Source organism: Diplotaxodon limnothrissa, linkage group LG12, assembly GCF_057381915.1.
Source record: "Diplotaxodon limnothrissa isolate DT_005_m linkage group LG12, D_limnothrissa_male_GT1.1, whole genome shotgun sequence".
Lineage (NCBI taxonomy): Eukaryota > Metazoa > Chordata > Actinopteri > Cichliformes > Cichlidae > Diplotaxodon > Diplotaxodon limnothrissa.
This window is the reverse complement of record NC_140607.1, coordinates 7,377,620-7,401,166: the sequence shown is the minus strand read 5'-3', so window position 1 is coordinate 7,401,166 and position 23,547 is coordinate 7,377,620. Positions and strand designations below refer to the sequence as shown.

Below are 23,547 nucleotides of genomic sequence, written 5' to 3'. Positions count from 1 at the left end.
CAAAAATCAGGTAAAAAAAAAATCAGGTAATTCTTTGTTTTTACACTCATCAGGGCCCAATCAGCCCAAATAGCAAAGAGAAAGTGAAAATGCATGCCATGAAAGAGTTCGGGTCTTAGGAGGTTAAGAATACTCCAAAAGGCACCAAATCAACTCACTGTAGTGGAGGTGATGCCCAGCAGACCTCTGGGAGCTATAGCTGCTTATGTCTGGGTGACTTAAAATCAAATCAAAGCAGCAAGAACCCCAACTTTAGCTTTACCAGGACCCAAATGGAAACAAATGCTTGCCACAGGGGTAGCTCCAGATGTTTGGTTTGGCAGGTTTATGCCAGATGTCCTTCCTGGTTCAACCCCAAAGGTGATTTGCATCTCCAGCTGGACTCAAACCAGTGACTTTCTCTACCAGAAAGCATACCAAATCACCCATAGTACAGCTGAAGCAGGAAACTACCCATGGAGACCAAAGCAAGTTTTTGTACTAGGCTATAAACACACCATCTAATGCTGTTAATATGGGCATTTTAACTTAAGAGACTGTGGGGACTGGCTCGGTTTTGGAGGCAGCCTCCAGTGGCCACTCCAGGGACTGCGGTTTCCAGCAGTTCCGTGCTGGCCTAATTTTTCAGGCCCTATAGATTACAACTGAGTACTTTCTCACGTGACAAAAAGATGCTGCTACGAGTAAAGAGAGCTAGTTTAGGTCTTTAGGAGCCATTTGGGATCTTCAGGGGAAAGCTAAATTGCTTGTATTTCAAGTAGGGGGGGGGAAAAACTGTGAAAGTGAAAGATGCAAGCTTTGTCTTCTATATGCTCAAATTGAAGCATTTGTAAGCAGCCGACTGATGCTGCAAGAAATGCAGTGTAGTTCTCAAGAACTCCTTAGGCAGCAGTGAGAAACAAGTGATATTACAAGAAAAGAGAATGATTAAAGCCTAATATGGCACAGCAGAGAGGGGAGAGAGAGGTGATTTATCCCTTCACGGCCTTTTGACACTAAATTAAACTGTTGAGTCCATTCCCCCGTGCCAGCTAGTTATCTTTCCAGGCTAATTTAACACTATAATTTACATTCCATATAAAATACATCCTGATGTGGTGCTGTCAAGGCCGTACATCATTTACAGAGAGTGCTCCAGTTTCAGTGAAAAGGACAGAATTAGATCATATTCATGATGCAATTAAACACTTCAGTGGGAATCGATGTAAAACCGATGAGCCCTGAAAACAATGCATATGGCTGAGAACATTAGAACACATTACCTACCCTCGGATCTCTCGCTCCACAGACGCAATTTAAAATCCTCCACTACTCCACTCTCTGTCTCTGCAGATTCATAACGCACAGCGATAATAAATGAATTTTTCACAAAATTATTCAACTACTAAATTGCCCATGGTAACTGAGTATCAGATGAAAGTGATGTGAATTATTAAGTAAGGAAACTGTTTGTTCTCACCATGGGTGTAATAATCAGCTAAATGAGGAAGAGAAGGGGCGCAAGAGGGGCAGGTTACAGTAGAGGAAGATCTCATAGTAAACATCAGTGTTGATGTTTTTTTTAAAAATAAAAAAAAATTAAAAAAATGGGGAAACTCTGTCTGCCGCCTGGGCCTCCAGCTGGGATGATGGTATCGACCAATTTCCCTAGGGCGGCAGTGTGGGTTTTCTTATGGATACCGAGAGCAGAGAGAGCATTACGAGGCACTGCTGCACATTCTCATGTAAAACTGGCAACAGGCCCTGTGAAGCTGGCAAAAACCACTGCAACAGCCAGCCAACGTTACACCACCTCACCACATTTTACATAATCAGACAGACAGCGCAGCAGACCACACACTCACACCGCTCCACTCCAGATCACATCAACTACCTGTCACACTCCTCTCCACAGCCATCACGCTCGTTTTGATTGGCTTAGAGCCACAGAAGCTGAAAAACCTTTACAAAGCAAGCTCCAAAAATACATTTCTCAAACCCTTCCATTAATCACCATTTGCCTATTCAATTCTCCGCGCTAAACCCATTTCTGCTTTCAAAGCCCGAACTTGTTGATGGCAAGAAAGTAGACAAATGTAATGAAATTCAGAATTTAAGAGCCGTGCGGGGGGGAGCAGAGGTAAAGCAATTTGTAACCATTTCTGACAGGATGAGTTGGCCTCTCCAACTGAAACAGTAATTATGTTTAATGGTCCTTTAATCTGTCCATCAGGCAGGAGGTGAGCGGCCGGGTCAGCCTAAAGTGTTTCGGGCGTCACGGCGTGTCACAGTGCAGTCAGAAGGGCGAGGTGCTCCACGAGGAGTGCCAGGACTGCTCGCCTCACCACACAACATCTGCAGGTCCCCCTCCAACACACACATTAGTCAACGAATCATCCACCTACCGACCTCCTCCTGCATTAAAAAAAAACCCCCAACAAAAACGCTTGCAGCTGGACTATGAAGCGGCGGCGAGAGATAAACAGGCTCCCTCAATAGCTATGAAGAGAGCAAATGAGTGAGCAAAAGTGTGGGCATCTCAAAAGTTTGATGTAATTTGCTAAAATTTTAATCACCCAGGATATGATGGGTACATTACACCCTCTGCTCTGGTGAGAATTCCAAAGTATTGTGTCCAGCTGGTGCCCTGGCTCTCCGCCATCACCATTAATCTGCACCTCTGAAGGGATTTCTTAAAGAATCACAACTAATGAAAGCTGGATCGGAGCTCCGCTGATTCCAGTTGACATCATAAGTCCCAGGTCATGTCCCTTACATACCTCGGCAGCCCCGTGCACAGGAAGAGCATTCCAAGATGGCACTGGGTCAATCCCAATAGTAATAGCAGAGACACGGGGCCCCATACAAAAACAAGGGTGAACAAATAGTACCTTTGTACCCAGAGTCATTTGCACCCAGCTCAGGCGCTTGGCTATCTCAGAGCTTGGCAGATAGAGCTCCCAGTCCCTGCTATGCATCTGCACTTGTGCTGTATTTGTTATCTTGGACAAGCATTCTCCCTCACCGTTTCACTGGCCAAATAGAGAGGGGGGAGAAAACGAATCACTCCTAGACCTACTCCTGTTGTTCCTTCAGCTGTCAACACTTCTCACAGACTTCACCCCCGCCTAGCCACATCGATACAGAGAAGTGACTGCCGTTTGCTTTATGATTGCCTTGTTTTATTCTCTCGGCCGGGCTTTTTCCTCAGCCTTCACAGCTCTAATCAGAAAGCCTCGCCTGGACAACAGAGGCATTGTCTCTTAAACTGAAAGAGGCTGTGGATCAGTGAATCCCTTTCCATTTTCCCACTTTATTAGCCCGCCGGCACACCACTGTTTATACTAGAGGGTATTCTGTGTTTGCTAAGAACAATTACAGTATGAAAAATGATCCGTCAATGCCATCTATCAGGCCAGAGTTGACAGGAATCCTATAGACAGGGCAGCCATTCGTCCCCCGCTCCCCATCTCTGGGGTCCCATGCTTTAGTATCCATGACAACATGCAAGCCACTTGCCACGCTTGCCACTTCACAGTGAGAGATGAGCGCCCGTGAGGGGCTTTGAAAATTAGCCTTTGACACCCCGTGTTCCACTGCGCTCCCACCCTCCTCGCATGCAGTCCAGACCCTTTGGGGAGGCCTCGGAACAATCCCGATCCTTCTCCGCATTCAACCTCACACAAACAAAAGCAGACTCTGCGCGCTACTATAAACATACTTCTTTAGGGTCTCGCGGTGTCAGTTTTATTGTGCCTGAGCTATATGATTCTCAACATTAACCTCACAGCTACATTACCTATCCGCCAATGGAAATGAAAGAGAAGCACGACTCGGCCGGCATCCATAAAAACGGGGTGAAAAATACAACGGCTGAAACTGAAAGGCTGAGAGGTGCCTGACTGCACATGAGCTGCCAGCACATTACCAGACAGATCCAGCTGTTTGACCCCTCCGCTCCCCATTTCTTAAATGACTTTGTGAAAAAGTTACATCTGTCAAAAAATACAGATTTGCTTTTTCACCGTGCAGATGGACCAGTGAACTGTAACATGCAGTGCTTTTACAATAAACTACAATACTTCTTTTAATGATGCCATAATGTCCATGTCTACATTCAAATCATTGATTGTTTTGGCTTATTTGTTTGTGGGAGTTTTTTTGCATGACCAAAAATACTGTTAAAGTTTACTTTAAGTTTAGACTAGAAGTCATGGCTGCGTTTGGTAAAATGTGGCATTCGGCAGAGTTCCCATAACCTTGGAGTGTAAGGAGTGTCTTGTGGAAACAAAACAAAAGCTTGTTATAGTTCAAAGTAGACAAGAGACATCGGTGCCAAATTGTAAATATAGATAAATATGACTATAATACACTTTACAGTACCTTCATGTTTAAGCAGTAAAAACACTTTATTAAAATTACAGTAGGTGCCATGAAAAATAGAAGCTAGCAATCTCGCTGCCAGTACAATTATTTAATCTGATTATTGCGAGATATCAAGAGATCAATGTCCAAAAGTTCCTTAAAATTCTCAAACGCGACTGCAAACACTTAAAGTGACTAAGTGATTTAAGTCTAAGAGATGTTGCTGCTGTTCCCATTTGACTCCCAGACACACCTCTTTGGGGTTGTGTTTATGCCATAAAACCACACTTGGCAGCTGAGGATCATATTACTAGCGTGAAAGAAACAAACAAAGCTGTGCAAACGTGGTGCGCTGTCAGAAGCAACGGTTTTAACGGCTTGTGATTAATCATATTTGGAGAAACATTAAAGGGAAAAGGAGGGAAACTGGCTCCAGCACTAGGAGGTAAGGGTGTCAACTGATATAACCCACCACTGACATCAAGCAGAGCCAGCTAGCTCATTGATGTGGCAGCGTCTCATTTTCACCAGTTTGGAAGCAGACAGTTTTGCAGTGCCTTGCGGTTCTTAATTATCTTCCGACTTTGTCTAATTCAATCAACACAACTCAGATCTAGCTGCGAAATGGCACTCACATCCCCTCAAGCTCAGCAAGTCAAAAAACACTGAATAAGTGGAACAGTCAAACTGACAAAATGGCATAGCACATGAGAAATAACTGTTATTTTATCTCCCGGGCTGAGACCTCATCCACAGCAGAGGGGATGAGGGGAGGCTGGGAGAGCATCCAATCAGCTTTTTGTTTTTGGTTACAAGGCTGCATTCAGGGGTGAAACACAGGAGTCGAGCGCTTTGATGACGCTGCAGATGCCGCCTTGCTGAGCACTGTGAGATCACCGCGTTAGCCGAGACTCTTGAGGTCCCTTTGCTCGGATGCTTCCTGGCGAATCTAATATCCTGTTAACACAATTGCATCCAACTATGTTGTCATGTGTCAGGACAGTACGCTCTTTCAGCCGTCCTCTTCACAACCATACATTTTAAATCGACAACAAGACAAACACATGCGCAGACCCACACTGGGAGAATTTAAAAGGTCATTAGGGATTAAATTGCTTCCTAATTTGCCATTTTAAAAGCGAACGACATAACGAGAGGAGGTGGGGAGGCCAAACCCGATCCCCACCGAAATCCTTTTCCACATTACCTCCATTCCCACCCATTTCACCTCCCATCTAATTCCAAGGGCCACAGCATTATTAGATTTTGACATTATTAGCCCAAATAGCAGAGAGGCCCCACTGTCATTATAAAGCCTTTACTTTTTGCGCTGACTGCCAAATCTGTTTTGCACCAGTTACACACTGCCAAACCCAACAATGGCAGATTAGTGAAGCCCTTCTCTTGTTGCAGCAGAGGTTAATATAAAGTGACAGGGCTAAGTCCGCTCCGATTAAGTATGCTGAGAGATATTACGGCAGTTTGTTACATCAGATCGTTATTGGATTAAACAGCATGCACAACAATGAAAGTTTAATTTTAATTTTCAGCAGGAATATAAAATAGGCTCTAAGAGCGCTCCTGTCAGAACAAAGGCAGTATTACAATACCTTCTTGTTTTTGCCCCCCCGCCTCCCCGTTTGCCATTTCTGGAGTGGCAGACATGAGAAAATATGATGGTAAGTGAGGATGTCAACCTTTAGGGGGTTTTTTCCTCCCAGAAGTTAATGCATTATTTATAAACCAACAAAATTCAAATGCACTTCACAAACCAGGAAAAAAACATAAGGGAATACAGCAGGTATCAGAAATAGTATGAGTAATATAATTCTCATAATCTTCCTTACTGTTTATTGGTCGGGTCATCTACTGCTGTGCTGCTTGCAGCGATAGCCCAGTTGGCCAATGCATTGTTAGCTCTGCAAGAGGTCACTGCACCTGACCAATAAGCTGTTATTAATCCTCACAGAGTCATCCATTAGGCATCCAATTTTTATGACCCTCTTTTTTTATTAGATGTGCTATCAGCTGTCCATACCTGACAGAATTATTGACTTCCTCATCTTCCTTTTCCCAGAAGATGTTGGGTCAGGTAGACTGAACCTGAAGCCAGGGTAGCAGGTAGTGTGGGGCTGAATCTGGCAGTCTCCTGGGGTGTTCCCCCACTGTCCCGTTACCACCGATAAATCTCTGTGCTTTACGATTAGGTACATAAAATGAGTCATAGATCTGAACGGTAAATAAGAGCTTGTCAGTGGGGCTGACGCCAAGCCCAGCTCCTCCCCCACTTCCTCCTCTGCCAGATAGTCCCTCTGTACCCCAGCCATCAGACTGCTGCTATTGAGCTGGGGCTAAAAAGGCTCCAATAAATAAGCCTGATATTTCCCTCTGGACTTCTACGGTGCCACCCTGAAGCATGCTTGCATACACTGAACAAACAAACAAAACAAAAAAAATAAAGTTCCCGCATCAGAAACTGGACTGCCTGGACAATAACAAAGGTTTATTTCTTGTTTTTCAAATTCAGAAAAGTATTGAAAAATATTAAGTACTCTTTGCCTGTAATTACTCCTCTCAGATAGAAAAGGAAGTCAATGGATCAATCCATCTCAAGTATATTCAAACTGTATGCTGGACTCCGAGACACTGATGTCTTTTAATGGACCTTCAATCCATACTTGCAATTAAGCATGCAAAATCTCCCATTAAGTAACTCCATTTACAGTGTATTTACTCTAGAGCTGTTTGGGTTTTTTCCTAGAGTGTCTTCCACGAGGCTGAGAGAGCAGCAGCGAGATGACCTGAGGGAGGCCTGATGGTCTCAAAATGCACTCGCACAAAGACGGACACTTCCTCTGCAGCGCCAGCTAATCATTGTTGCCGATTTCGTTTACACTGTTCCAAAACGACTCCCTGAATGACCACCTTCGCATATTAAACAGACAAACAGACAATAGGGACAGACTGTTAGAGGACATGAGAGCAGCTAAACACCAGCAATGTCATGACAGTCTGGGGAGAGGCAGACTCATAATGCTGTATGTACAAATGGGAATCTACCGGGTGATTGATAGCATATTAAACAGAATTGTGTTACTGCCTATCCACTGCACATTTTGACAAGGCACCTGCAAAACTGTTTTCAACATACATCAGCACCTATTCAGCATAACTGCATATAAAGTGCACTACATCTCTCTGTACCAGGGGAAAAAAAGGCTATCAGTAGAAATAGGTCTAGAGAGGAAAGCAGAGAAAGTGCATGGCTACAGGCATGCAATCAACTAAGAATTCAAAATCTCGCCCAGTTTATACAGTTCTATAATCAGAGAGCAAAGAAGGAAAACAACGCCATTGGCGGCGCACCAAAGAGATTCAAAACATTTTCATTAGTGAGCAAAAAATAAGTACTTCTTACAGAGAGCATTGCTTCTTTTTGCATAAGTTTGATGTTTAAGAGGGAAGATTAGATGGAGGACAGGGGGTTTTATGTCAAGTCTAAGCTCTGCAAGAGCCTTTCTCACTAGTTACACCATCTGATTAGGACTCTTGTTATCCCGAGTGTTTCATCCATCGAATGGAAACTGGAGCATCAAAAATATAAAGCAAAAATAAAGCTGTAACAAGTAACTGTAACCCAAGTTGATTATATCCAGGGCAGGGTAATGTAGAAACGTCAGGTTACTCTTGGTTCTGCTCTCCATTAAAAATATATAAAGTCAGAAACATTTCTACGTAGGGCTGTTCGATATAACGATATATATCGGATGACGATATAAAAACGTCTATCGTTTCATTTTATGCTATTGTTTGTTTCGTGGTGTCGCAAAATAAACTGTTTACGGCAATATTTTCTCATCGTTTTGATGGTTACTGTAGTGGCTATATTAATGTATTAAAGTTCTCTCTTTCTCTTATATTTAATATAACCACACTAAGGATGGACAAGCGCCTGTTTTTATGTGTTGTCATTAGCAACAAGGACGGTAACACCATCGCGTGTCCGCTTATGTTCCACATAAACATTTCACAATAAAGCTCAAGATCCTGTTGAGACTTTTCAAAATAAACTGAATCACGTGAAAGAGCAGATTATTTACAGATGAGAAGTAAAAAAGAGCCGCCAGGTGCTAAAAAATAAAACTTAGACTCAAACGTTAGAACAGGCTTTTCCCCGCAGCACGCCGTGTAATAAATACTCACAAAGAAAACGGCGGCCTTTACAACTTATGTCTAAAAATGTATCGTTTCATGCATCTGTTAAAACACTCCAGCTACATGACGCGCAGCTGGAAACACTTCCCGCAAGTCGAGCTGCCCGAGATTCACATAATTTACAGAAAATGTTACATTTTTGTGATTTATGTCGTTATTGGGACGATAGAATTCTTATATCGGGGTATGAGATTTTGGTCATATCGCACAGCCCTATTTCTACGCTGACATTAAGGAACAGCCTGGCAATTCAGGGCTGCATGGTGGTGCACAAATATTACGACGCAAGGAAGCATCAGAGCGCTGGTTTTAAGCAACCGTATGTCAATGTGTACTTATACAACTATGTGCCAGTGTTGCATTGCCATAATGCCAACAAGCCACACTAACACCATCTTGGTAATAAGGCAGGCATGTCACCAAGTCATGCCAGTGCCATTTGCCAATATTTTGAATAAGTCAATATGCCATTCGGTGTGTCCTTATGTCATATATCACAGTCAATATGCCAGCAAAGCAGTGGGACCCAGATCCCTGTGGAGGCCAGTGCAATGACAGCAACATCATTACATCATGATATGGTCAATATGTCAAAATGTCATTATGTCACGATATGCTCAATATACAAATATGTAAATAAGCCAAAATGTCATTATGTCAGTACAGCGGTAAGTCATTATGTGAGTGTGATATCATTACGCCAAAGGGTCACTGCAATGATGCCCATGTCATTACACTGTGATACAAATTAGAGGATAATATCATGCCAGCGTATGCCACGTTATGTCAGTATCTCATAATACCACCGATTCGACACGCAATGATGCCAGTATGTTGTGAAACTACTGTGCACGTGGCACAGTGCCATGTTATCATGTAAAAGCAGAAAGATATTTCACCTTCTGTGTCTGTCAATCTGTAAATAGCATTTATATCTGTTTGTATATATGCACAATGCAGTTCTTCTATAGAAAAAAACAACCTGACAAACCTCAATGTCAGCCTTTGTAAATGGAATTTAGTCACTGCTTGCCGAGCTACGTCCTAGGAATCTTACTGTTTTTGTCCAGCCACCCACTCCACTGCTTACTCTACCTACAGTCAGTGTTTAGAACTGTGAAGAGAATATGTTCCCTCTGATTTTAGTCTATTGTCTTTTTATCCTTGTAGCTAGAATTTTCGTCTTTGTTTTGCGTTTTCCTCCCTCTCCCATCACTACCTTCTGTCTTCTTTTGTCCTTCTACGCCACATCACCTGCTCAGTCTTTTAGCTTCTGTGACCATGGATTAGTCTAGAACTTGCACACGGCTGTACATACAAAATCATACTATGCTTATAATTATTTAAACTTTGATTAACTGATTTAATCCAGTCAGCAGAGAACACTATTGATTCGATTAGATATTGCACCATCTGGTCTATTGCATAGTTTGAAAAGAATGTCGTGTGAGCAAATGTATACCTTTCAATATATTTGAAACTTTTTTTATATGCTTGCTTTTGATTTTGACATGTTTGTTAACTTCATGTTTCCAGTACACACTCGGTTATTTAGAGTGCGTTACCGAGCAAGGCTGTGTCAACTTCCTCTCATGAATGCCACACTACCTATTAAAGTTTCAAGAATACAGCATTTATATTTCAAATGTTAATAATAAAAAAAGGCTGGTAATGCTGCAGCCCACTGTAAACATTTTCATTCTCAACATACACGTCTTTGAAGCGATCACACAAATAATATTGGGAGTCGGGTGTTTAAAGACCAGATAAGATAAGATAAGATAAGATAAGATAACCTTTATTAGTCCCACACGTGGGAAATTTGTTTTGTCACAGCAGGAAGTGGACAGTGCAAAAGTTATGACGCAAAAATATGATGTGCAAAAATGAGGTGCACTCTGAAGATGATCCCCCCCATAATTCTGCCTACATATCGAGTCATAACTAGACATCGTCAGCAGTTGCAGAGAGGTTCTGAACATTAAGTTTATGGGCTCCTCATTATTTAACATGTTAGGGTCTCCCCACAGCCCAATGAAATTTTGATGGCAGTATTACAGCTAGTTTGTTGGCTCTTCACTCCTACTCACTACTTAGGCAGATGTAAATGTGTAAGAGATGTCTCTTTGGACAGACCCATGTTTCACACAGGAAAAGATACTAGACTAATCCACCTTTCTGCTCTGATGTGAATTCATATTCGATGTGATCTTCCAAAGAGTCTGATCAGAGAGCACTGGATGTTGGTTGTTGCTGTTGTTACAGGCCTCTGTCTGGACAGGCCCAGGACTGCAGTGGTGCAATGATCTGCCTAAGCCATTTCCTGCCTTCCCATCTACATAGTGTAAAAAACAAACATTCCTGTAAATAAAGACGGCTGTCCAACAACTGTCTTCCCAGCGACAATGCTATTGACCATAGTCAGATGCTCCACTGATTAAAAATTGATCCATTTTGAAAAATCTAATCAACTGAATAGGTTTCCTTCATACGTGGGGTGGGGTTAGGTGCTTTTGTTGAGGGGGTTGCAGAGGGGGGGGATTGAGCAGCTGCTGACACAGGGAGGGAGACCTGTTATTAACCCGTGCACCTCCATGCAGCCCCGTGCACCCTGATCCCCACTTCACCTCCCCCTGCGCCCCGGGACCAGACAGGGACCAGACGGTCTGAATTATTCAGCAGTCTGAGAGAAGCTCCGGCCACTTGGCCTATTAATGCCTGACAGTAGAGGCTAGTGGCTCTAATGGCCAGCCTGGAGAAGCCCCAGTTCCCAGTGGATGCAAGTAGGCCTGCTAACGCTAGGCTTCAGGGGATGTGAGAGTGAATTCATCAGAGGCCGAGGTCGCAGCAGGTTAATGATGCCGCACGTCTAGACGGACGCTGGACTCACACCCTGCCCAAAAGGCAGCGGGGAATGGGGGTGGGATGCAATAATATTTTTATCTTTGAAGGAGAACCAGCACTGCAATATTAAGTCTTGAGGCTTATTTATGAAGGAGCGGCGTTGTTGACTTTGGCCATGATCCGCAATTGACTTGAGGGTGTCCCTTTAAAAATAACAGAGAACAATGAATATCTCCAATCCCGCTGATATGACTCGGCTTCATGTTATGTTCCGGTAGTCCTCCTGTTATTTAGTGCTAAATGAAAAGGAAGCATGAAGAGTAGCATTTATCACAAATGGATAAAATGTACAGACGTAGCTGAACAACGTTCATAACAGAGAGATCAAACAACTGTCAGCACAACCCAACTCTGATTACTCGCTAACCCTTATCATCATTGCACAAACAATGCCAACAGCTGGAGAGGCCCCTCAACTCTAACACAAAGTCACTCTGTAATCAGGGCATCTCCCCCAGAGAGAAAAGGGGATGACGCTCAGGGTGCGACTCATTTGGGAGCATCTCAGCTGCCATGTGCTCCATCACCGTGGTGATCGTATGCATCCGCTCGATGCCTCGGAAGATGTAAACAAAAAAATAAACGCAGGACCAATGAAAGATATTACCCCCTGGGTGCAGCGTGGAGGATCCAGTCAACAACTGCCGAGTATATGATCCGTGTGGCGTCTACCTGGAGATTCCTAATAGAGGAAGCTCTCAGACAAACAGTAATCATTTTTGCACTCAGTCATCATTCACTGTGAGGACAAACACATTATGAAGTCCAGGCAGAGAGGCAGAGGAAGGTATTCTTATTATCATCCACTAGAGATTTATACACTTCAAGGTTGAGTTCTTTGAGTGAGTGGGCTCGATCAGTCTGATGAAGCGCAATGAGTTTAGCCTTCAGTGGGTACTATATGTACCTGACTGTATGGCCACACAGCAGAAGCTCTTCCCTTATTCAGGATGCCAAGCGCTATTACTGTTGAGGTCAACATCGCTGCCATGATTGTGCCAAACCAAGGGCATCCTGCAGAAGGCTACCGAGGGGACACAGACACACTCCGCGCCCATTTGCACAAATGTAATTTCCCACCATCTCCCCTCACTCAAGGTGACCAAGCACATAACTCAGAGACCCATGTGAGATGATCCTGATGGACTTGTCGCAGCAGAGAATGGCTTGCATTAAAACAATCTTGCCAAAGCATGCAGAAAAAAAGCTTCTTCAAGAAACTGTGAGCGCAAACAGAGGAGCAAAGCAATTATTTTGCTTGGCCAGAGCTAAAAATCATATGCTTATCATACAGAAAGCCTGAATTGCAGTCTAAATATTGGTACTGCATTAATAGTCAATTGGATGATTTCCATAGAGTGTCAAGCGGAGATGAAAGTAATGTAAAGATATAAATTCCTGTGAGGTCTGTGCAGACCTCCTGCAGTGAAGGAGAATGAGAAGACTGTCCACTTCACATGCATGTCCTCTGATTTGTCCCTCCTCCACCACCACCTTAGCCACATTCCAGTTCCTCAGGCATACTGCTCCTCCTGCCGCATACAGCAAAAGCCTGGAGCAATGTTTAGCTAAACCTGCTGGCCTACGTAGGCAGTGAGAGTCCCCAGAGGGCTGAACAATCAGACAATTTCAAGATCATGAAGCATTAAACCAATTCCGGCAGGGTACACTAATTAAACAGCCGAGCCCGGCACAGCCAACCAATCCCCACAGAGCAATTAAATCCATCCCCTCTAAAACACTGTGGAACCTGTCTGGGGAAAACTGCCGAGAAGTGAGAGAGCGAGAAAGAGGGAGAACGATAGAGTGTGGGGGGAGTGAGGGGTAGGAGGAAAATATCATAAAATTCATCTGGAAAAAAAAAGAGGAAAAAAAACTATAGGGGGAATGCAGCAGGAGGCTAACAAGGGAAATTGAAAAAAGCGAGTCTCAATTCACTTCTTTGTTCTTTCCTCTATTTTTTGTCATTAATATTCAACATGTCTGCCTTTATTCTCAGACGAGGAGGTGTGTGTGCGTGTGGGGGGGGTGACCACATTTAAATTCAAAAATAGTGACCCTGTTGCGATCAAAAGTTGCATATTTAATTAAGATTACAAGGTCTGGAAAGCACTCGTGAGACTGAAGGGAAAGACAGAATAGCCTCAAGGCCTATATTACACACCGGCAGAGCTGCTAACACAGTTGCAAACCCTAATCAATACCCCGATGCTCTCCTCCACGAAAGTAAATGAACAGGTGACAATGGAAGCATGACATCACTGGGCTTTTCAGGGAACAACAAAGCTTGAGAAAGTGAGAGGCAGGAAGCAGCGGAAAGATTGAAAGTGATTTCTGGGTAGCTCCCACACGCCAGAAAAAAAAATGCATTTGTTAACCTGTATAATTGCCGATATTAATAACTTGTGATTAAAAAAAAAGAAAAGAAGGGCAATCTCCTTTCCCAACAATCTTATGGTTAGGTGAAGCAAATTCTCCCACTGTTTACCCATTTCTCCAGAGTGGCTCGGACAAAGTGCAAGTGTATTTTGGCGGTGCTGAAGAGGAGCAGAGAACACCACAGGGGTATGACTCTGGTGGAAGCAAACCAGAGGTGTGGACAGGGAGGCAGACCTGCTCTTTTCTCTCCCCCGACTGAGGCGACGTATAAATCAAGAGCCGAGCTTCACGTCTCCACTTCCTGTTCCTCTCCATTAAAAATGATAAACTGTACCTCTTGAAGCCGCTCGCTCGCTTTAGGGTCCCGGTCTGCACCTTCCTGGTGGAAGAAGCGGGCAGAGTGCGCGGCTCAGATTTATTCCATCCCCTCCCATTGTTGGAGATGAATAAGGGAGTAATTAACTGTGTGGGGGTAGCAGCTGCACAAAGACGAGACCGGCTAACACAACAAGCCCGATCCATCTGCTTTTGCTATAACACACCTTTTGTGTTATTTTGATAAATAAGAGCACATCTGCTTAGTAATAACAAATGCTGCTTTAATACTCAAAAGACTGTCTTTCGTGGTTCTTCTCTCTTCCCACTTAAATGAGGACAAATGGGCCTTACAAATCGGTGGCATGCGTAAGACTAGTATTCCTCCAGTCTGGTAAACACACTCTGAGCACTGGCACATAACGAGAGTGGCTGAGATCCCCGAAGACAACCTGGAGAAGGTTAGTGAAGCATTGATCTCATGAGTGCGCGCCGAGCTCAGGGGCACCCTTCACACCACGCAAACCCACGTTACCAGACAACCAGCATCAGAACACAGAAAACCTGGCAGCTGCACATTTGGAGGGTTAAAAAACAAAACAAAAATGTGTTTTTTCTTCCTTCATGAAGGACAAAATGGACAATAGGGGAATAAACTACAGCAACTGAAACCCTCCCAAATACAGCTGAGGCACGTTATTTAGAGAGATGGAGACACAGAGAGAGCGAGAGAGAGAGGGCAACAGGATTCATTGTAAGCCTAGTAAAATGAACAAGAAAGGACTGCTGCTCAATACGTCTGCAGTGGCGTCAGACAGTCAAAACAAATAAAGCCAAGGCCGCGGTGGAGAAACGCAGCTCAATATGGACTTACTGGGCAGGGGACTGGCTGTCAGCAGGGAGAGGACACAGCTTTATACCAATGCCGATGAGCCATTAGCTCTCTCCTCGCGATGCTTCCGCCTGCCTCACTGCGAGCGAAGAAGAGGCTGCCCTACCGCCATGGAGCCATCCTCCAGCACACTAATGTGTCCCTGAAGTTTTGTTAAAGCTGGTTATTTACTCCTGCAAAACCTCCAGCCTAGGGGCAGCAGTATGAAGAACACACTGCTATGAAAAATCTGGCGTCTCTTGCTATGAAGCACTGTCAACTACCAAGGGGGTGTTCTTGTTGAAACATTGGAAGTACTGTGGGTTTTTTTTATGTTTTTACCCACAATACCACACGAGAGAAAACAACTAATATGCATAACTTCAAGAAGGTAGCAAATTACAACACAGGTAAATGGAAAAAAATCTAAGTAGTCATTAGCCACAGTAATTTGGGATCAGTGCTATGAAATCATGTGCGAGGTATGTCAATTTCTGTTGCTGTGACTGAAAAGGGTCTACTCACATAACACACACGCACACTCGCATGTGCACACGCACACACTTTCTCACTTACCTCTAGTGGTATCTATTCTTGGAGATAGGGAAGAATCAGAGACTCAAAACCTGAGTGAATAAAAGCAAACCTTTCTTTGGTAGAAAATACTTCCAATAAAAAATCCATTAAAAAAATTACAAATCACTCAGGGAAATATTGTGTTTTCTAAGCCCAACCTTAGACCACCATACCTCCATACTACAGTTCTGCATCACACAGCATTTCAGTCGCTGAGCGCGGCGCCTCATAAAATTTGTCACAATCCTCTAAGCGAGGTTGAGGCAAAAAAAAACATCTGGCACAAGTCATTTAACAATAGTGTCATTACATAGTTTGTCCAGCAGAGCAACCTCAGATCCATTATTTAAAACGCTTCTTTACTTTCAGTACTGCAGCTGCCCTCACAAATGACTCCCAGCAAACACGCCTGAAACAGACAAATCATCTCCAAAACTGGTCAAAGTATGGCACCAAAAACACGACCACAGACACACGGATGTGGACGTCTTCACCACGAATAACATGTCCAGCCAGAGAAAGCAAGAAATACCAATCAGATTAAAACAATGAAAAAATTTAATGTGTGTCTTTTTTTTCAGTAAAACTATATATGACTGACAACTAATTTGGTTACTAAATGGTTGTGAACAGCTCTGTGTACACAGACTAGCATTAATGAGCCTGTTTATTTAAACATAGAACTTTTAAGTCATCTATGTCTGTGACTACTTGAAGTCCGGAGCCAGCTAATTATTATTCCATGTTGAAAGTTTCACAAGACTGCAAACATGCAACTGGGATATATGACTTCGTCACATTCACCACAAAGGATTGTGGGCCAGAATAGCCAGGAAGGCACGCTGACTTGCACGCTGGAAAATGCAAAAACAAAAGCATTACATATGACATACTGGGACCAGTGTTAACAATAACCATCATAATGGAAGTAGTACACCTTAACACTGGTTGACACCTGCCATAATACTACTAAAAGTGCAAAAAAAGACACGAGAGAGACTCTACCTGCACCAGAAATTTTTTTTACCCAATTCAATTGCAAACTAATAGACCGACTCCTTCGTAATGCCGCTTAGTGCCATTTTAACAGCCAAGATGGGAACTGACTGCAAGTGTTCACAGACCTGGTTCCCATCTTCAAAGCATTTCAAAGACAGAAAAATCACAAGTTCATTGGCTATGGTCATGATAATACTGGTTGTGCTGCAGTGTTCAACCACTGTTTTCCCTGTGATTGTAGCATAATTGGAGACTCTAAACTGCTCATAGGTGTGAATGCAGGAGTGAATGTGAGTGTGAATGGATGTCTGTGTCCATGTGTTAGCCCTGCAACACACTGGCAACCTGTCCAGGGACCCTGCCTCTCGCCCTAAGACACACACAGCTGGGATGGGCTCCAGCCCCCCCCCAATGACCCTGAAAAAGGATAAGCGGAAGCGAATGGATGGATGGATGGATGGATGGATGGATGGATGGATGGAGCATAAACAGCACATATGAAATATTTTCTGGCATATTGAAAAAAAACTGATGCTACTAACATACATACAGCATGCTAGCATCAGTACTGGAATGGTTTAGACTACAAGAATCATTAATTTCATAGTATCTCTTTTCTTGCTTAAGTGCTGTGAGCAGCGACGCACTCAGTGCTGCCAGTAGTGGCTGGAGGCTTCGCTACCGCATTGCTACTAAACGCTTTCGTACGGATGATGAAATGCGTGATTTCCAAAAGACGGAGATAAACTATGAGGCATAAAATAGTAGAGATAGATTGCAGATGTCATTTTTCTCCTCAAAGCTATAAAGACTGCGAAGGACATCACAATCAACAACACTTTATTTCCGTGGAGGAGCTATTTGAGAACGGTACTATGTTTGTAGCTGGTATTATCCAAACCTTTCATTTTACAGCTTTCAGGACATCTCAAGTTTACATAAACAGTAACATCATCACACCAGGGCTTATCAACCAAGAAAAAGAGAAACAGTCTGCAAACAGGAGCCCAAGCAAGGCAAAAATGATTGGATAGGTATGGAAATCTACTTGAAGGAAGGTCAAAGTGATTAAGCTGACATTAATGACAGGCCTAGTCTTCCTGTGAGAATGCTCACCGTAGCTGTCTCTAAACCCATTTGTCATTCTGCTTCCAACGCTGAAGCATCTGCTTTGAAGTCTCTACCACTAATGCTACACAGAGAGGTTAAACAGCTTAATGCTGAAGTCTGTTTCACTCCTCTCGCTCTCTAATGTTCCTCTCCGTTTTATGTACCGGGGGTTATGGCTCTTGGATTTCACATCTCAATTTGCCCCAGATAGTCGTGTAAAAGCTCCCCTTCTTTCTTATTTGCTTTGTTGTTACTGTCAAAAGGAAGAGAGGGGCAAGCTGAAGGATACCGAGGACCGTGACAGGCATGCCCCACCCATCGATTTACAGAAGTGGGAATAACAAAACCGCGTTAAGAAATGTTTATATGAGAGGCGAGCACAAGTGAGCTGGCTTTTACATTTGCACTTAATCTTGCAAAGATTTGAAAGACAAGTCTTGAAAAATGAGCTAATGAGCACTTTTAGCAGCCACCGTGGAGGTCAGCTTCAAATCCTTTTACATCAATCGCGGTATGTGAATAAAATGATACAGCCATTATGATAAATAAAACAAGATCTGAGGCGCTCTGGACTTACTCTCCACTACAATGAGATTATGGTGACGCATGTGACATTAACAATATCTGCAAACAAATATATGAAAGCATGAATGAAAGGGAGACAGAGACCGATTTTCACAGCCAATTTGAGATTGCAGGGTGTGTGTGTGTGTGTGTGTGTGTGTGTGTGTGTGTGTGTGTGTGTGTGTGTGTGTGTGTGTGTGTGTGTGTGTGTGTGTGTGTGTGTGTGTGTGTGTGTGTGTGTGGAGGAGCTACTGGCAAACAGCACACAGAGCAGGCTGGCAGCGGAGGCAGCCAGGCTCACAGGCTGCAAAGCAATTTCACTGTTTGGCAATACTGTTGTCTCTGTGTGTGGATTAGAGCTGACACCAGAGCAACTGAGTCATGCTAAATGTAGTACAATCACAAGCTTTTGTTCCTGATCTAAAACCCCGCTGCCTCTTCGATTCATGCAAGAGACTTTGGAAACAACGCTGAGAAACGGTAACAAATAAGCAGAGTATTATTTCACCATATGAGCACAGCGTTGCGACATTACTAAAAATAAAAAAAAAGCTCAACAGAGGGATTACAGTGACTGGTAGTAAAGGCACAGAGCCCAAGTTTGCTGAAGGAAAATCTAATTGGCCTTTTAAGTCTGCTTTGACGATAGCCTTTTCTCCGACTTCTCAAAGGGCAATTAAAGGTAACATTATGTGTGATAACTAAACAAACCGTGACTGTAATCAAGCTGCATTTCCACCTGGTTTCACCACGGCTTCTCATCGCCAGACCATCCAAAAACACTCTCTTACTCCTCAGGTACCAGACTGGCCCAGAGTTGCTTCTGAGCCTGGCAGGACCTGGCAGGACAGACCCTGACCCGTCCTTTTCATGCTCGCCCACGGAAATGCCATCTGGCTGGTGTGAATGATTACCACAGCAACGGCCGGGTGACCTGCAGCCAGCAGGAACCAAGGTCACTCCACCTCAGCACTTCGCACTTTCCCTGCCCTCTTTTCATCAGCCTGCAGGTGAATTATTCATCCTGTGCAACTCAAGAGGCACAAATCCACTGCACAAACACTGAAAAAAAAAAAAAAAAACGCACACTCGGTTTACTGATATAATAACTTGTAATGAGAAAATAAATGTTCCAGTGTGAACTGTTCAAATAAATAGCTTGCAGTTGTACTCTGCTAGAGCAAAAACTCGGGTTCTATATGGGAATAGATGGCGAAACGGCTGTAATGATTTTACATTACCGGAGCTGCTTTCTGCAGGATAATGTGATCAAATTTGTGGAAAAATATTAAAGGTTTCGGGGTTAAAAAAAACGAATAGAAGAAGAAAAGATTAATTTTCAACACGGCCACAACTTTCATCACATGCATGCGTGCAATGAGTTTTAACACTCTAATGAGTGAAAGTGAATGTGCACCTATCACAGGTACTAAAATACAAGACAGGTAGCAACATATGGATCTCAGCTTAGTTGCAGTCTAACACACCTGTATTTCTGCCTTTGCACACAATGACCTGTTTCCACCTGATTGGCTTATTGTTTATAATATGCACCACATACTTATAGTTCAAATGCCATCTACCTTCAAGGCATTCACTACTAGAGGTGTTATTTATTAATAAGCTGATAATAAACGTCCTGAAAGGGATTTACTACGTTATAGCAAAGGGTGCCTCATTAACAAGTATGAGTTAACACTTTTCTACAGGTACCATGAATTTAACTTGTACAGCTGGTTATTATAAGCCTTATTATCATCAGTTACCGAATGGGGGCTACCATTTTTTATTATATACCGCCACATTAGTACTCCTGACTGAGGGCATCCTTAAGGGGCACTTTACATTTAGCTCCTCGCCTACTGAGACGCATTTAATAATAATAAATATATATATATATTGCATGTATACGTCTATCATAAATCTGGTGCCGTGGTGACATGGTGAGAGCCAGCAGGGAGGACGCTGCATGAAGCCGCCAACAACAATAGCTCCCTCGCCCCTCTGGATCCCCAGCCTGGATGTGTGAGAGGTGTCCAGCGGCCGGGAGCTGGAATAACACTCGACCAACCGGAGAGCCACTAAGATCTGATTTCTGCTCCTCGGCAGGCTTTTCCGACAGAGCCGGACTGCCATGCCCCTGTCATCTCTCATGTTACAGAACATCAGTCAAACGGCAGAGACGGTGCCCTTGCGCCGGCCGAGGCTGATTTACAAACATTAGCGGGGAATACAATTACACAGCTTCCCCCGGCCGAGCAGCCCTATGCGGCTTCAGGATGGAGAGAGAGAGGGGGGAGAGGAGAGGAGCAGGGGTGGGGGGCGGAGTGGACACTGAAAACAGCGTTTAGCTTTCCTCAACCTTATTTCAACGTTTGCTTCCAGGACCAGGAGCGAGCTACGAGCCCGTCAGCGCCGTGCTTCATAAATCCAACTTTGAGTTTGAGTGGCTCAAGCTGTAGCCAAAGGCTACAGGCTGACATGCTATTTAACGGGACTACATGTTATGGCTGTGATACAAACAAACCGCTCACCTGCCACATTCTCCTCGCTATTAATCACAAACATTTTGGTGCCAGCGACATGACAGTCCAAAAATTTTTTAAAAATTAAAAGAAAAAGAAAAAGGTCGTCTGTGAACCGCGAATAAACGCTGTGTGAATGTAGCCTAACAGTAGTCTACTGTGTCAATACAGCCCAAACACTAGTCCGCACATTAAATATTTTATCATAATAAAAATGTCCGAGCAAAATAACTAAATTAACTTTCCACGTCACACTTAAAAACTTCCCGACATGCAAATCCTTCGGAGCAGAAAATGTAAAATTCAAAGAAATGCACTGTAGCCTGCTGAAAGGTGCAGCAGCAACGCAACGACCGTCGACACAAACCGCATAAAACATTAAGCTGGGAGAAAAAGTTACAGCCTACGTCCAAGGACAGCGATTCGGAGGCGCATTAAAAGTTTCCGTACATGTAAGTACGGCTGTGCTCGTCGCGGACAATAATGAGTAAAAAAAAAAAAAAAGAAGAAGAAGAAGAAGAAAAGCTAATGCATAAACATCAGTGCTGTCCGCGGTGCTGATCCCAGATCGGTGTGGCACAGAAGGCTGTGCTGCTCCGCGGTCGCTCCACCGCTGATCAATGATTGAACTGAACAAAGGCAGGAGAGGGATCAATTTCTAATAACTATCAATGCAAACAGCGCTTCCTTTCGCTTCACGTCCGCCCAAAACAAGCAAACACACCCCGGAGTACAGTAGCAAGGCATACCGCTGAAAAATAAAGCGAGAAAGGTGAGAATAGCACTAACCTGCAGCCGCCGTAGATCAAATTTCTTCCAATATTGAAACATCGATCCTACATCGGCGGCCATCTTGGGGGATATTGAGGAGATTTTTTTCAGCGGCTGCAATAAATATGTGGGCTGGATTCCCCCTCGTTAAACAACGTTTACGATCACCGGTCCCACTTTTTAAAAAAAGTAACGGAGAGACTTAGCACGAGAGTCCGCACGTATGTTTGACAAGTCTGCCAACATGTCTTTTGTTGGAGTAGGAATTTAAAAAAAAAAAGTAGAGTTGTTCTTTTTTTCTGGAAAAGTGCCCACGTCTTAAAAAAAGAAGAAAAAGAAAAAAAAAGAATAAGAACAAAATGTATCCGTGCCTCTGTCCCCGACATTAACTGGACAATTGCACTTGATTTCGCTTAGGCAAAGTTATCAATAGTGACGAAAAAGCCCGAGTTTGATCAATAGTGTCTGGAAAAGGAAAGGAGATGATGTGCAGATTAGTGGAGTTCTGGGAATTTAGCCAAGCCTACTTTTTTTTAGCGTGTTTATTACACGAGCACATGGGACTGACTAATTAGAGGCAGAGTTGCAAATTAGAATGGGCTACATTATCGATACGTGTAGTCCAACTATTATTAGAATGCCACTTATCAGTCCGCATGTCGCCTTCTTGTCGTGCAAATTAGAGCAAACTTGCGCATTATGAAACTCTTCCTCCACATTTAAAGGAAAATGTGCCCAAAGATGAACATTTCAATCATGTTTTTACGCTATTTTCCTAAATCACTTTCTGATGGCAGACAGTTACTGTCAAAAGTTCAATCTCACATTTGTTATTAAACATTCCACATGATCTACTACTTACAGTATTTTACCATATTTGGATTTTCTTCTGGATCAATTTCTATAGAATAGAAATGAGCCACTATGACTTGGTGGCTATTGAGTTTAATCGTGCATTCACATTAAGAGGAGCAAATTAGGACGTAAACGCGCTCACTGTAAGACTATAAAAACATAAAGATGGATTTTAGGAAATTGGCTCGTTTCCTATTACTGACAGCAGAATGCTGGGAAGAGTTAAACTGTCACAAAATCGACTGTCTAACTGACTATAGCAGTATATATAGAGTGCTCTTTGTCTACTTAAAATAACTCATTCCTCTGGTCTGGAGATGCTGCTGTACTGCTACAACACTGGAGTCAGGTGCTCCCCCTGCTGACACCACAGAGTCAGAAGGAAGGTTATGTGCGGATGGGCTTTCTTGCACAGGTAAAACCCAAATGGTTTGCACCACGTAGCTTCTCGCTCATATATCCCTTATATGAAAAATCAGTCCCAGTTAGAAAATTAAATTCTCTCGAGTCATAATCTAAGCACCTCCAGGGACGATGACATATTTCTCTGCCACAGACAAACACCTTAGGGGGAGAGAGAAGGGAAATTATTAAAAGTTTTGCTTATTGCATTTTATTTCTGGCTCTAGGGTGAGGCTAAAGTGATGGATTCATATGTAAGAAGGAAGGTAGTTATCAGAAAACCAGCATTCACAGTTGAGCTATAGAAAACACTGTGATTCTTATAACTCATTAGGATATATGAAAAACGTAATGAATACATTGAGAACCAGCAGCGGTCCCAGCTTGATGATGTTGAATCGTCTTCTGTTGTCATTTTGACATATTTAGAATGCATATATATATATATATATATATATATATATATATATATATATATATATATATATATATATATATATATATATATATATATATATATATATATACACACACATATATATATATATATATATATATATATATATATATATATGTGTGTGTATATATATATATATATATATATATATATATATATATATACACACATATATATATATATATATGTGTGTATATATATATATATATATATATACACACACATATATATATATATATATATATATATATATATATATA

General features: G+C 42.9%; 1 protein-coding gene across 2 annotated transcripts in view; it reads right to left on the bottom strand.

Moving 5' to 3' along the window:
• Positions 1-21,654, bottom strand: part of cux2b (cut-like homeobox 2b) — a 98,215-nt gene extending 76,561 nt beyond the window's left edge. For both annotated transcript variants that reach the window (XM_085367078.1, XM_085367079.1), the window contains exon 1: positions 21,592-21,654. In XM_085367078.1, coding sequence (XP_085223204.1) covers positions 21,592-21,654 — 63 coding nt within the window. The remainder of the gene's footprint in view (positions 1-21,591) is intronic.
• Positions 21,655-23,547: the final 1,893 nt, after the last annotated feature.